This window comes from Salmo trutta, unplaced genomic scaffold, assembly GCF_901001165.1.
Source record: "Salmo trutta unplaced genomic scaffold, fSalTru1.1, whole genome shotgun sequence".
NCBI classification, from domain to species: Eukaryota; Metazoa; Chordata; class Actinopteri; order Salmoniformes; family Salmonidae; genus Salmo; species Salmo trutta.
In genome coordinates this window covers 149,179-163,657 of record NW_021822711.1, presented here as the reverse complement: position 1 = coordinate 163,657, position 14,479 = coordinate 149,179, and the positions used below count along the sequence as shown (strand labels likewise).

The 14,479-nt window shown below is 45.4% G+C and overlaps 1 protein-coding gene across 3 annotated transcripts in view; it reads right to left on the bottom strand.

Moving 5' to 3' along the window:
* Positions 1-1,195: 1,195 nt before the first annotated feature.
* The window catches only part of LOC115183969 (1-phosphatidylinositol 4,5-bisphosphate phosphodiesterase delta-1), a 117,803-nt gene continuing 104,519 nt past the window's right edge, over positions 1,196-14,479 (bottom strand). For 2 of the 3 annotated variants that reach the window (XM_029744953.1, XM_029744952.1), the window contains exons 9-15: positions 8,180-8,347; positions 6,032-6,188; positions 5,495-5,611; positions 5,156-5,334; positions 4,499-4,634; positions 1,510-1,659; positions 1,196-1,330 (exon numbers count right to left, since the gene is read on the bottom strand). In XM_029744953.1, coding sequence (XP_029600813.1) covers positions 1,239-1,330; positions 1,510-1,659; positions 4,499-4,634; positions 5,156-5,334; positions 5,495-5,611; positions 6,032-6,188; positions 8,180-8,347 — 999 coding nt within the window. In that variant the 3' untranslated portion in view covers positions 1,196-1,238. Of the gene's footprint in view, positions 1,331-1,509; positions 1,660-4,328; positions 4,389-4,498; positions 4,635-5,155; positions 5,335-5,494; positions 5,612-6,031; positions 6,189-8,179; positions 8,348-14,479 lie in introns of those variants that run through there. The other variant, XM_029744955.1, reaches the window with a different exon arrangement.

Genomic DNA, 14,479 nt, shown 5'->3' with positions numbered 1-14,479 from the left:
ATGAACAGTCAGTTACAGTCATAATATGAGTTTGATCATGTGTCCATTAGGCCTATGGATATTTTTGTTTTGTTTTAATCAGCATGAATTAGATTGAGCAATGAAAGCCCCACTTTTATTCCATAGGCTGGGATCCGCACTATGCAGCTGTTGCCAGAGCACATTTTTCACTGGCTGTCCACTGGTTTCAAAAACAATGATTGATAGGCAGTTTAAACTTCTTGAATTCAACCATTATTTGGTTCAAATACACATTTAGATTTGTAAACAGCCAACAACCAGAATAGGTAAGGTGGAAATAGCTAAATGAGAGAGCAGCAGTGTGAGTCACATCAATGCGCTATGTATATATCAATAATAAGTGATATCCGTATCACCGTAGACTACACCACTGCTGTCATCCTTACCTCCAAGCGTTTATTCAAGTTGGATAATATTTGCATACCGACAGAAATCGCACCATTAGAAGACATATATATATATATATTTTTTTTTTTACATTTATTTAACAAGTTCTCGTTTACAACTATGACCTGGCCAAGATAAAGCAAAGCAGTGCGACAAAAACAACAGTTTTGACTGTAGCCTACAAAAGCCTATTTTCCCACTATCCATCAAACACATTTTGGTGTGTCATCATAGTGGTCTCTGACTTGTGGTCAGACTTACTCAGGTGGAACAAAATTAAAAGAAGTGTAAAGATAAAAAAAATGGATAAAACATTAAATATCAACATATTAAAAACCTTGTCAGTTACAACTCAATGATGTGGGAGGGGTCAGTGTGGTGTGGGAGGAGTCAGCATGATGTGGGAGGGGTCAGCGTGATGTGGGAGGGGTCAGTGTGGTGTGGGAGGGGTTAGTGTGGTGTGGGAGGGGCCAGTGTGGTGTGGGAGGGGCCAGTGTGGTGTGGGAGGGGCCAGTGTGATGTGGGAGGGGCCAGTGTGATGTGGGAGGGGCCAGTGTGATGTGGGAGGGGTCAGTGTGGTGTGGGAGGGGTCAGTGTGGTGTGGGAGGGGTTAGTGTGGTGTGGGAGGGGTTAGTGTGGTGTGGGATGGGCCAGTGTGATGTGGGAGGGGCCAGTGTGATGTGGGAGGGGTCAGTGTGATGTGGGAGGGGTCAGTGTGATGTGGGAGGGGTCAGTGTGATGTGGGAGGGGTCAGCGTGATGTGGGAGGGGTCAGTGAAGTGGAAGGGGTCAGTGTGATGTGGGAGGCGTCAGTGTGAAGTGGGTCAGGATCTATTTGGCGTCCAGTAGCATGAGGTGAACAAACAGGCCGGCGGAGGGGAGGACATCACCACGCTTGGTGAGCAGAGGGACGTGGCGGTAACCTGGGAAACAGGATGTGAGGTTTGAATAAGTCAGCAGTCAGCAATGAGATGAGAGAAGGAGAGAGAGAGAGACAGAGAGGGAGGGAAAGAGTAAGAGAGAAAGAGAGAGAGGATGACAGAGAAAGTAAACAAGAGAGAGAGGGACAAGACAGCGAGAGAGAGACAGAGGGAGGTATTACCGTTCTGTAGACTGGTCAGTGGCAGGCAGTAATGTCCAATCAGGTCGTTCTGTGAGGTGGCGTCATAGTCTTCGACCTGGAAGCGCAATATGGCCAGCTCTGGTACCTGGATGTCAAACTGGAACGTCTCATTCCACATGGGGTTAAAACCTGCAGAGAGGAACATCATTCCACATGGGGTTAAAACCTGGTCAGAGGAACATCATTCCACATGGGGTTAAAACCTGGTCAGAGAGGAACATCATTCCACATGGGGTTAAAACCTGGTCAGAGAGGAACATCATTCCACATGGGGTTAAAACCTGGTCAGAGAGGAACATCATTCCATATGGGGTTAAAACCTGGTCAGAGAGGAACATCATTCCACATGGGGTTAAAACCTGGTCAGAGGAACATCATTCCACATGGGGTTAAAACCTGCAGAGAGGAACATCATTCCATATGGGGTTAAAACCTGCAGAGAGGAACATCATTCCACATGGGGTTAAAACCTGCAGAGAGGAATATCTTTCCACATGGGGTTAAAACCTGGTCAGAGAGGAACATCATTCCATATGGGGTTAAAACCTGGTCAGAGGAACATCATTCCACATGGGGTTAAAACCTGGTCAGAGAGGAACATCATTCCACATGGGGTTAAAACCTGGTCAGAGAGGAACATCATTCCACATGGGGTTAAAACCTGGTCAGAGAGGAACATCATTCCATATGGGGTTAAAACCTGGTCAGAGAGGAACATCATTCCAGATGGGGTTAAAACCTGCAGAGAGGAACATCATTCCACAAGGGGTTAAAACCTGCAGAGAGGAACATCTTTCCACATGGGGTAAAAACCTGGTCAGAGAGGAACATCATTCCACATGGGGTTAAAACCTGGTCAGAGAGGAACATCATTCCACATGGGGTTAAAACCTGCAGAGAGGAACATCATTCCATATGGGGTTAAAACCTGGTCAGAGAGGAACATCATTCCATATGGGGTTAAAACCTGGTCAGAGAGGAACATCATTCCACATGGGGTTAAAACCTGCAGAGAGGAACATCATTCCACATGGGGTTAAAACCTGCAGAGAGAAACATCATTCCATATGGGGTTAAAACCTGGTCAAATCAGGAACATCATTCCACATGGGGTTAAAACCTGGTCAGAGAGGAACATCATTCCACATGGGGTTAAAACCTGGTCAGAGAGGAACATCATTCCACATGGGGTTAAAACCTGGTCAGAGAGGAACATCATTCCATATGGGGTTAAAACCTGGTCAGAGGAACATCATTCCACATGGGGTAAAGCCTGCAGAGAGGAACATCATTCCATATGGGGTTAGAGAGGAACATCATTCCACATGGGGTTAAAACCTGGTCAGAGAGGAACATCATTCCACATGGGGTTAAAACCTGCAGAGAGGAACATCATTCCACATGGGGTTAAAACCTGCAGAGAGGAACATCATTCCACATGGGGTTAAAACCTGGTCAGAGAGGAACATCATTCCATATGGGGTTAAAACCTGGTCAGAGAGGAACATCATTCCACATGGGGTTAAAACCTGCAGAGAGGAACATCTTTCCACATGGGGTTAAAACCTGGTCAGAGAGGAACATCATTGCACATGGGGTTAAAACCTGAAGAGAGGAACATCATTCCACATTGGGTTAAAGCCTGCAGAGAGGAACATCATTCCATATGGGGTTAAAACCTGGTCAGAGGAACATCATTCCACATGGGGTTAAAACCTGGTCAGAGAGGAACATCATTCCACATGGGGTTAAAACCTGGTCAGAGAGGAACATCATTCCACATGGGGTTAAAACCTGCAGAGAGGAACATCATTCCACATGGGGTTAAAGCCTGCAGAGAGGAACATCATTCCATATGGGGTTAAAACCTGGTCAGAGGAACATCATTCCACATGGGGTTAAAACCTGGTCAGAGAGGAACATCATTCCACATGGGGTTAAAACTTGGTCAGAGAGGAACATCATTCCACATGGGGTTAAAACCTGGTCAGAGAGGAACATCATTCCACATGGGGTTAAAACCTGGTCAGAGAGGAACATCATTCCATTTGGGGTTAAAGCCTGCAGAGAGGAACATCATTCCATATGGGGTTAAAACCTGGTCAGAGAGGAACATCATTCCACATGGGGTTAAAACCTGGTCAGAGAGGAACATCATTCCACATGGGGTTAAAACCTGCAGAGAGGAACATCTTTCCACATGGGGTTAAAACCTGCAGAGAAGAACATCTTTCCACATGGGGTTAAAACCTGGTCAGAGAGGAACATCATTCCACATGGGGTTAAAACCTGGTCAGAGAGGAACATCATTCCACATGGGGTTAAAACCTGCAGAGAGGAACATCATTCCATATGGGGTTAAAACCTGGTCAGAGAGGAACATCATTCCATATGGGGTTAAAACCTGGTCAGAGAAACATCATTCCACATGGGGTTAAAACCTGGTCAGAGAGGAACATCTTTCCACATGGGGTTCAAACCTGGTCAGAGGAACATCATTCCATATGGGGTTAAAACCTGGTCAGAGAGGAACATCATTCCATATGGGGTTAAAACCTGGTCAGAGGAACATCATTCCATATGGGGTTAAAACCTGGTCAGAGAGGAACATCATTCCATATGGGGTTAAAACCTGGTCAGAGAGGAACATCATTCCACATGGGGTTAAAACCTGCAGAGAGGAACATCATTCCATATGGGGTTAAAACCTGGTCAGAGAGGAACATCATTCCATATGGGGTTAAAACCTGCAGAGAGGAACATCATTCCATATGGGGTTAAAACCTGGTCAGAGGAACATCATTCCATATGGGGTTAAAACCTGGTCAGAGGAACATCATTCCACATGGGGTTAAAACCTGGTGAGAGGAACAGAAGGCCTGGATCAGATACTGACGCTGCCAGTGTGTGTGTGTGTGTGTGTGGTTGTGTGTGTGTGTGTGTGTGTGTGTGGTTGTGTGTGTCTCACCGTTGTTCTCGATGGAGCGTGTCTCCTTGCTGCACGTGTCAGCTGGAACACCGTAGATCTCCACTTTAACCAGCGGGTCCACGATGGATTTAGGCTTGTCCTTGTTTAGCTTGGGCAGCTGCTGGGCTGAGATCACCTGTAGAGACATACACACACACACACACACACACACACACACACACACACACACACACACACACACACACACACACACACACACACAGAGGTCTATAGCAGAAGCCTAATGACTAAGGATATTTCAAAGCAGCATTGATTTGATGTACTGTAGTGCAGTTTAGTACACAACATAATGAATCCCTCTTGAACCATATCTCAAATTAAAATCAGTTCCTAGCCCCATGCCTCTTAGCAGTGTTAACTATAAGATACGATCTAAAATTAAAAACACAATATACTGCACAGAAACTCATGTTATCTGAAGGCCATTTTCCTTCCTCAATATATTGATATTTTATTCATCAATGTACCATTCTCTGTAGTAGCCTTCACTGTGTTGTAATAGTAGCTATTATAATACACTTTAGTGATATTCCACTAATGTAGTACACTATAGTATCATATATAAATCAATACAATACATAGAGTAGGTATATATATATATATATATATATAACACTATAGCAGTGATCCTCTCACCATGATGTGCAAGGTCTTGTGTTTGATCCAGGGTCCTTTGGTTAGGGTCATAGGATTGAACTCTGACCCATCGTATCTCTGGAATTCAGGCTTCAGGATGTATCCACTCAGCCCGTTGGATCGGAACCGGCCCTGGTTCACGTCCATCTCCTTAGATGGAGTCTGGAAGTTCAGCGCCACTGGAGAGAGAAATCATAATCAATAAAGCATCGATCAGTAAAGCGTCTATCATGAATTTATAGAGAAAGGGGAAGACTGTGACCTGAGCTCGTACAGAGATTGTTCGTGTCAATTCTATCAGAGGATTCTTAAATATAAGTCTAATTGAAGAGACTGTACCTATCTGACAGCCTGCGTTCCACAGGGGAACTGGGTTGTAGTTGGAGGAGGCTGTTCTGGAGCCAGCTGGGTAGATACGGCTCAGCTTGGTCATGTTGTGGTGGATAAAGGCGTTTGCTGGGAGAGGTGGAAACCAGACAGGTTAATGGTACAATCCTTATAAGAACTCTTCTAGAACATGCATAATGAAATGTCTATAGTACACTGAATCAAGGCTGAAAGGTCCTGTTATTCAGGCTTGCTGTTATTCAGGCTTGATGTTATTCAGGCTTGCTGTTATTCAGACTTGATGTTGTTCAGGCTTGCTGTTATTCAGGCTTGCTGTTATTCAGGCTTGCTGTTATTCAGGCTTGCTGTTATTCAGGCTTGCTCTTATTCAGGCTTGCTGTTATTCAGGCTTGCTGTTATTCAGACTTGATGTTATTCAGACTTGATGTTATTCAGGCTTGCTGTTATTCAGGCTTGATGTTATTCAGACTTGCTGTTATTCAGACTTGCTGTTATTCAGGCTTGCTGTAACAGAACAGAGGGTTTTACCTGCTGTCTCGGCCAGGTTAACAGCCTTGCTCTCTTTAAAGGAGGACATCTCATAGAAGGCCTGGTTGTCTTTAGCGTGCTCAAACCCTGAGAAGTGGACACTCTTACAGTAGATCACCAGATCAGACAGCTGCTTGGCTAGCTTGATCTTTGACTTCTGAAAAGCAATAAAACAGCATTTTTATAAAATCTACAGAAATAGAGATGTTTTAAATGAATTTCTATCAAAGTATTCCCATATGTGTTTTCCTTGGCATATGGCCTGGCATTTGAAATGGAACTAGTTCTGCTGAGGACAGTTTTGCAGATAATCCACAGTAGCTTGGCACCACAGTAGCATGGCACCACAGTAGCTTGGCACCACAGTAGCGTGACACCACAGTAGCATGGCACCACCGAAGCATGGCACCACCGAAGCATGGTACCACAGTAGCATGACACCACAGTAGCTTGGCACCACAGTAGCATGGCACCACCGAAGCATGGTACCACAGTAGCATGGCACCACAGTAGCTTGGCACCACAGTAGCATGGCACCACCGAAGCATGGTACCACAGTAGCATGACACCACAGTAGCTTGGCACCACAGTAGCTTGGCACCACTGTAGCTTGGCACCACAGTAGCATGGCACCACAGTAGCATGGTACCACAGTAGCATGGCACCACAGTAGCATGGCACCACAGTAGCTTGGCACCACAGTAGCATGGCACCACAGTAGCATGGCACCACAGTAGCTTGGCACCACAGTAGCTTGACACCACAGTAGCTTGACACCACAGTAGCTTGACACCACTGTAGCATGACCATGTCCAAAATGGCACTCTATTCTACTTATTCTTACCACAGTCCTATGGGCTGGTAGTGCACTACTAGGGACTAGGGTGACATTTGGGACCCCATGGCTTTAACTACCTTGGCACCACAGCAGCGTGTTACCATAGCAGCATGTTACCATAGCAGTGTGTTACCACAGCAGCGTGTTACCATAGCAGCATGTTACCATAGCAGCGTGTTACCATAGCAGCGTGTTACCATAGCAGCGTGTTACCACAGCAGCGTGTTGCCACAGCAGCATGTTACCATAGCAGCGTGTTACCACAGCAGCGTGTTACCATAGCAGCGTGTTACCATACCTTGGCACCACAGCAGTGTGTTACCACAGCAGCGTGTTACCATAGCAGCGTGTTACCATAGCAGCGTGTTACCATAGCAGCGTGTTACCACAGCAGCGTGTTACCACAGCAGCGTGTTACCATAGCAGCGTGTTACCACAGCAGCGTGTTACCACAGCAGCGTGTTACCATAGCAGTGTGTTACCATAGCAGCGTGTTACCATAGCAGCGTGTTACCACAGCAGCGTGTTGCCACAGCAGCGTGTTACCACAGCAGCGTGTTACCACAGCAGCGTGTTACCATAGCAGCGTGTTACCATACCTTGGCACCACAGCAGTGTGTTACCACAGCAGCGTGTTACCATAGCAGCGTGTTACCATAGCAGCGTGTTACCATAGCAGCGTGTTACCACAGCAGCGTGTTACCACAGCAGCGTGTTACCACAGCAGCGTGTTACCATAGCAGGGTGTCACCAATGCAGCGTGTTACCATAGCAGCGTGTTACCATAGCAGCGTGTTACCACAGCAGCGTGTTACCACAGCAGCGTGTTACCACAGCAGCGTGTTACCGCAGCAGCGTATTACCGCAGCAGCGTATTACCATAGCAGGGTGTCACCAATACAGCGTGTTACCACAGCAGCGTGTTACCACAGCAGCGTGTTACCACAGCAGTGTGTTACCACAGCAGCGTGTTACCACAGCAGCGTGTTACCATACCTTGGCACCACAGCAGCGTGTTACCATAGCAGCGTGTTACCACAGCAGTGTGTTACCACAGCAGCGTATTACCACAGCACTGTGTTACCATAGCAGCGTGTTACCACAGCAGCGTGTTACCATAGCAGCGTGTTACCATAGCAGCGTGTTACCATAGCAGTGTGTTACCACAGCAGCGCGTTACCATAGCAGCGTGTTACCATAGCAGCGTGTTACCATAGCAGCGTGTTACCATACCTTGGCACCACAGCAGCGTGTTACCACAGCAGCATGTTACCATAGCAGCATGTTACCATAGCAGCGTGTTACCATACCTTGGCTTTGGCCTTCTGTCCGTTGGGGTCTGTCTTGGAGTTGTTGGTCTCTGCAGCCTCGTCCTCCTCTGAGACACAGTCTTCCTCTACTGCAGGACTAGTATTGCTGTAGACGGCATCCAGCTTGTTCAGACGTTTCCCCTTGATGATGAACCGACCCTTCAACTCCTACACAGAGACAGATACACCTTGTGTTGATGGAGATGCATCTGTCATGACGTTGGCCTGTGGGTAAGGTTTATGACCCCCCCCCCATAAATACCTTTCTCCCTTCCCCTCTCTGACCCTACTGAAGGACTTGAATAGCCTGTGTTAAATATAGAGAGTCTGGGAACATCAAACAAATGGGAAAAGGAACCATATTTTGGTAATAAAACCAGTTGGAAATATGCTTTGGAACGTAATGAGTATGGATGTCAGTTCGTTGTTATCTGAGACATTATGATTGACGACAGGACGACATAAACTGTACCTGAGAAAGTATACAACCTCTAGTTATCAGAGTAACATGGAATTGTTATGCAATTGAAATGTTTGATATTGAAATTGTTTGTTAGGAGATTACATGTAATTTTAGCTTCCAAATGAGAGATTTGGGTTTTCATAAGGAAAGTGCCCTGCTTGATCAGTGGCCCACCCCTGTGAAGAGGAGGGGTTATAAACGATGAAACACATCCTTCCCCCCCTCTCCACTATATAAGCCTTTGACGAAAAGATAACCACGTTGTTCCAGTACGTGAGGTCTGCAGCCTCTACGTTAGAAGGACACACATGTCAAGAACAGAACAAAGCCAACCTCGGCGTGAGCTTTGGTTGTGAATGGTATGAACTTTGAGCTTATTCACTACAGAAATGCTACTTCCTAGCCGTTGAGTTAGCAGCGGCCGCTGTAGATGTGGGCTAGGAAAGGACGGACGACTGATCCAGTCTAACAGACGGACGAAGATACCACCACGTATCCAATTTACCACCAGAGACATTCTTCCGAGTACGTACAGGAAGATCTGTTGGCCAACCCGGCCAGCATCTACGACCAATCTACCGAAGCGCAGCTCAGAGTAAATATTTATTGCATTTTCCTTTTCCAAATGGGCGGTAATTTAGAATGCATAAGATAATGTATTTACGATAGCATAGCTGCTGTTTCTTCGTTCCTAAATCTTCCCGCTCTTTCATTCAAGCCCAACCCCCTTTCCTTTGTGTAACCAGCTTTCATACAGGTTCCGTCCACCAGGACGTTTTCTGTATGACATCATTTGTATTCTGTGTATATGTAATTCTGTGTGATTAGTTTAGGTATTTAGTAAATAAATAATTAAACCCAAGTTTATTGCTGATTCAACTTGTTAGCCAGGGTTCGTGAAGATAGCCAAGAATTTACAACTTTCATTATGAGACTGAAAATAAGATAAGGGTTAATATTGACTGCTATCGATGTAAAATATTACTAAGTATTTTAAGAGTTTATTCGGAAGATAACGGCTCTATAAACGTTCTTCCGTGGTGCCCCGACTTTCTAGTTAATTACATTTACATGATTAGCTTAATCAGGTAATATTAATTACAGAGAAATAATTTTATAAGTTAGCATGTCATATCACTTAATCCGGCATAGCCAAAGACACGACACATCTTTACTAGATAATCAAATGACTACTAAATACCAGGACACCTTGTTAAGGGTTCAGCAGCGAAGCTGGTTAAGCCCTATCGTATTTTTTCATTATTGTTATTATTATTATACCGGTTCTTCTAGCAAGGAAAATGAACATGAAAATTCCCATGAAATAGTAAGGCTGAAGAGGGCGCAACTTGACATGATGGTAAAGGCCCATGGTCCACACTCTGTCATGCAATGCCAGAATACATTTGTACTGTAGTGAAGCCGTCTCTAGAGTAATGCAAGGTCTCTCATGTGAAACGTCAATTGCTATGGAAATGCTGGGATGTGATTTTCAATTATGTTAAAGGTAATTATGATGAAACTATGACGGTGATACGATATGGATTACAATTATCATCATGAATATTAAGGCTATACCCACTACATGTTACACACATAGACACTTAACCATGAAAATTGGCAGAGTTATTATTTATTTGGACATCACACATTATAGTCTTACTCTTATACAGACAATGTACACACTCTTAATAAATCACATTCAATATCAACCTACTCAGACTTACTACTGTCACGTCCTGACCATAGAGAGCTCTTATTTTCTATGGTAGAGTAGGTCAGGGCGTGACTGGGGGGGTTTATCTAGTTTATTTTTTCTATGTTGTGTTCTAGTTTATTTTTTCTTTGTTGAGCAGCCCCCAGTCCTGCTCAACATGCCTTAGATAGCTCTTTTGTCCCACCCCCCACAAATGCGGAGACCTCACCTGGCTTAACTGGTGCCTCCAGAGATGCAACCTCTTTCATCGTCACTCAATGCTTAGGTTTACCTCCACTGTACTCAGATCCTATCATACCCTTGTCTGTACATTATGTACATTATGTCCTGAATCTATTATACCACGCCCAGAAATCTGCTCCTTTTATTCTCTGTTCCCAACGCACTAGACGACCAGTTCTTATAGCCTTTAGCCGTACCCTTATTCTACTCCTCCAACGTTCCTCTGGTGATGTAGATGTTAACCCAGACCCTGTAGCCCACAGTACTACACCTATTTCCCAGGTGCTCTCATTTGTTGACTTCTGTAACAATAAAAGCCTTGGTTTCATGCATGTTAACATCAGTAGCCTCCTCCCGAAGTTTGTTTTATTCACTGCTTTAGCACACTCAGCCAAACCTGATGTCCTAGCCGTGTCTGAATCCTGGCTTAGGAAGACCACCAAAAATTCTGAAAATATACATCCCCAACTACAACATTTTCCGTCCAGATAGAACTGCCAAAAGGGGCGGAGTTAGCCTGCAGAGTTCTGTCATACTATCCAGGTCTATGCCCAAACAGTTAAAGTTTCTACTTTTAAAAATCCACCTTTCCAGAAATAAGTCTCTCACTGTTGCCGCTTGTTAGAGACCCCCCTCAGCCCCCAGCTGTGCCACAGACACATTTTACATTTTAGTAATTTAGCAGACGCTCTTATCCAGAGTGACTTACAGTTGTGAATGCATACATTTCATGCATTTTTTTTCCCGTACTGGCCCCCCATGGGAATCGAACCCACAACCCTGGTGTTGCAAACACCATGCTCTACCAACTGAGCCACAGTTGACAATTTATGTGAATTGATTGCCCCCATCTATCTTCAGAGTTCGTACTGTTAGGTGACCGAAACTGGGATATGCTTAACACCGAGGCCATCCTACAATCTAAGCTAGATGCCCTCAATCTCACACAAATTATTAAGGCACCTACCAGGTACAACCCATAATCCGTAAACATGGGCACCCTTAGTGATATCATCTTGACCAACTTGCCCTCTAAATACATATCTGCTGTCTTCAACCAGGATCTCAGCAATCACTGCTTCATTGCTTGCGTGCGTAATGGGTCTGCGGTCAAACGACCACCCCTCATCACTGTCAAACGTCCCCTAAAACACTTCAGCGAGCAGGCCTTTCTAATCGACCTGGCCCGGGTATCCTGGAAGGATGTTGACCTCATCCCGTCAGTAGAGGATGCCTGATTGTTCTTTAAAAGAGCTTTCCTCACCATCTTAAATAAGCATGCACCATTCAAAAATGTAGAACGAAGAACAGATATAGCCCTTGGTTCACTCCAGACTTGACTGCCCTTGACCAGCACAAAAACATCTAATGCGTACTGCATTAGCATCGAATAGCCCCCTCGAAGGGAAGCCAGGAACCAATATACACAGGCAGTTAGGAAAGCAAAGGCTAGCTTTTTCAAACAGAAATATGCATCCTGTAGCACTAATTCCAAAAAGTTTTTGGACACTGTAAAGACCATGGAGAATAAGAGCACCTCCTCCCAGCTGCCCACTGCACTGAGGTTAGGAAACACTGCCACCACCAATAAATCTACGATAATCGAGAATTCAATAAGCATTTTTCTACGGCTGGCCATGCTTTCCACCTGGCTATTCCTACCCTGGCCAACAGCTCAGCACCCCCTGCAGCAACTTGCCCAAGCCCCCCTGCTTCTGCTTCACCCAAATCCAGATAGCTGATGTTCTGAAAGAGCTGGACCCCTACAAATCAGCTAGGCTAGACAATCTGGACCCTCTCTTTCTAAAATTATCTGCCGCAATTGTTGCAACCCCTATTACTAGCCTTTTCAACCTCTCTTTCGTATCGTCTGAGATCCCTAAAGATTGGAAAGCTGCCGTGGACATCCCCCTCTTCAAAGGGGGAGACACTCTAGACCCAAACTGTTACAGACCTATATCCATCCTGCCCTACCTTTCTAAAATCTTCGAAAGCCAAGTTAACAAACAGATCACCGACCATTTCGAATCCCACCGTACCTTTTCCACTATGCAATCTGGTTTCAGAGCTGGTCATGGATGCACTTCAGCCACGCTCAAGGTCCTAAACGATATCATAACAGCCATCGATAAAAGACAGTACTGTGCAGCTGTCTTCATCGACCTGGCCAAGGCTTTCAACTCTGTCAATCATCACATTCTTATCGGCAGACTCAATAGCCTTTGTTTCTCAAATGACTGCCACGCCTGGTTCACCAACTTCTTCTCAGACAGAGTTCAGTGTGTCAAAATGGAGGGCCTGTTGTCCGGACCTTTGGCAGTCTCTACGGGGGTGCCACAGGGTTCAATTCTTGGGCCGACTCTTTTCTCTGTATATATCAATGATGTCGCTCTTGCTGCTGGTGATTCTCTGATCCACCTCTACGCAGACGACACCATTTTGTATACATCTTGCCCTTCTTTGGACACTAACTAACTAGCCATTTCACATTGGTTACACTCACCCCCCCTTTGACCTCCTCCTTTTCCGCAGCAACCAATGATCCGGGTCAACAGCATCAATGTAACAGTGTAGGTTCCGTCCCTCTCTTCGCCGCAACCCGGGCTCGCACCAGGGACCCTTGCACACATCAACAACTGACACCCACGAAGCACCGTTACCCATCGCGCCACAAAAGCCACGGCCCTTGCAACGCAAGGGGAAACCCTACTTCAAGTCTCAGAGCGAGTGACGTCACTGATTGAAACGCTATTAGCGCGCACCACCGCTAACTAACTAGCCATTTCACATCGGTTACATTAACAAACCTCCTAACAAGCTTCAACACCATACGACACTTCTTCCATGGCCTCCAACTGCTCTTAAATGCCAGTAAAACTAAATGCATGCTCTTCAACCAATCGCTGCACGCACCCGCCTGCCCTACTAGCATCACTACTCTGGACGGCTCTGACATAGAATATGTGGACAACTACAAATACCTAGGTGTCTGGTTAGACTGTAAACTCTCCTTCCAGACTCACATTAAGCATCTCCAATCCAAAATTAAATCTGGAATCGGCTTCCTATTTCGCGACAAAGCCTCCTTCACTCATGCTGCCAAACATACCCTTGTAAAACTGACTATCCTACCAATCCTGAACTTCGGCGATGTAATTTACAAAATAGCCTCCAACACTCTACTCAGCAAACTGAATGCAGTCTATCACAGTGCTATCCATTTTGTCACCAAAGCCCCATATACTACCAACCACTCCGACCTGTATGCTCTCATTGTCTGGCCCTCGCTACATATTCATCGCCAAACCCACTGGCTCCAGGTCATCTATAAGTCTTTGCTAGGTAAAGCCCCACCTTATCTCAGCTCACTGGTCACCATAGCAACACCCACCCGTAGCACGCGCTCCAGCAGGTATATTTCACTGGTCATCCACAAAACCAACACTTCCTTTGGCTGCCTTTCCTTACAGTTCTCTGCTGCCAATGACTGGAATGAATTGCAAAAATCACTAAAGCTGGAGACTTATATCTCCCTCTCTAACTTTAAGCATCAGCTGTCAGAGCAGCTTACCTAGCACTGCACCTGTACACAGCCCATCTATAAATAGCCCACCCAACTACCTCATCCCCATATTGTTATTGTTTTTGCTCTTTTGCACGCCAGTATCTCTACTTGCACATCATCATCTGCATGTCTATCACTCCAGTGTTAATGCTAAATTGTAATTATTTCCCCACTATGGCCTATTAATTGCCTTACCTCCCTAATCTTACTACATTTGCACACACTGTATATATATTTTTCTATTGTGTTATTGACTGTATGTTTGATTATCCCATGTGTAACTCTGTGTTGTTGTTTTTGTCGCACTGCTTTGCTTTATCTTGGCCAGGTCGC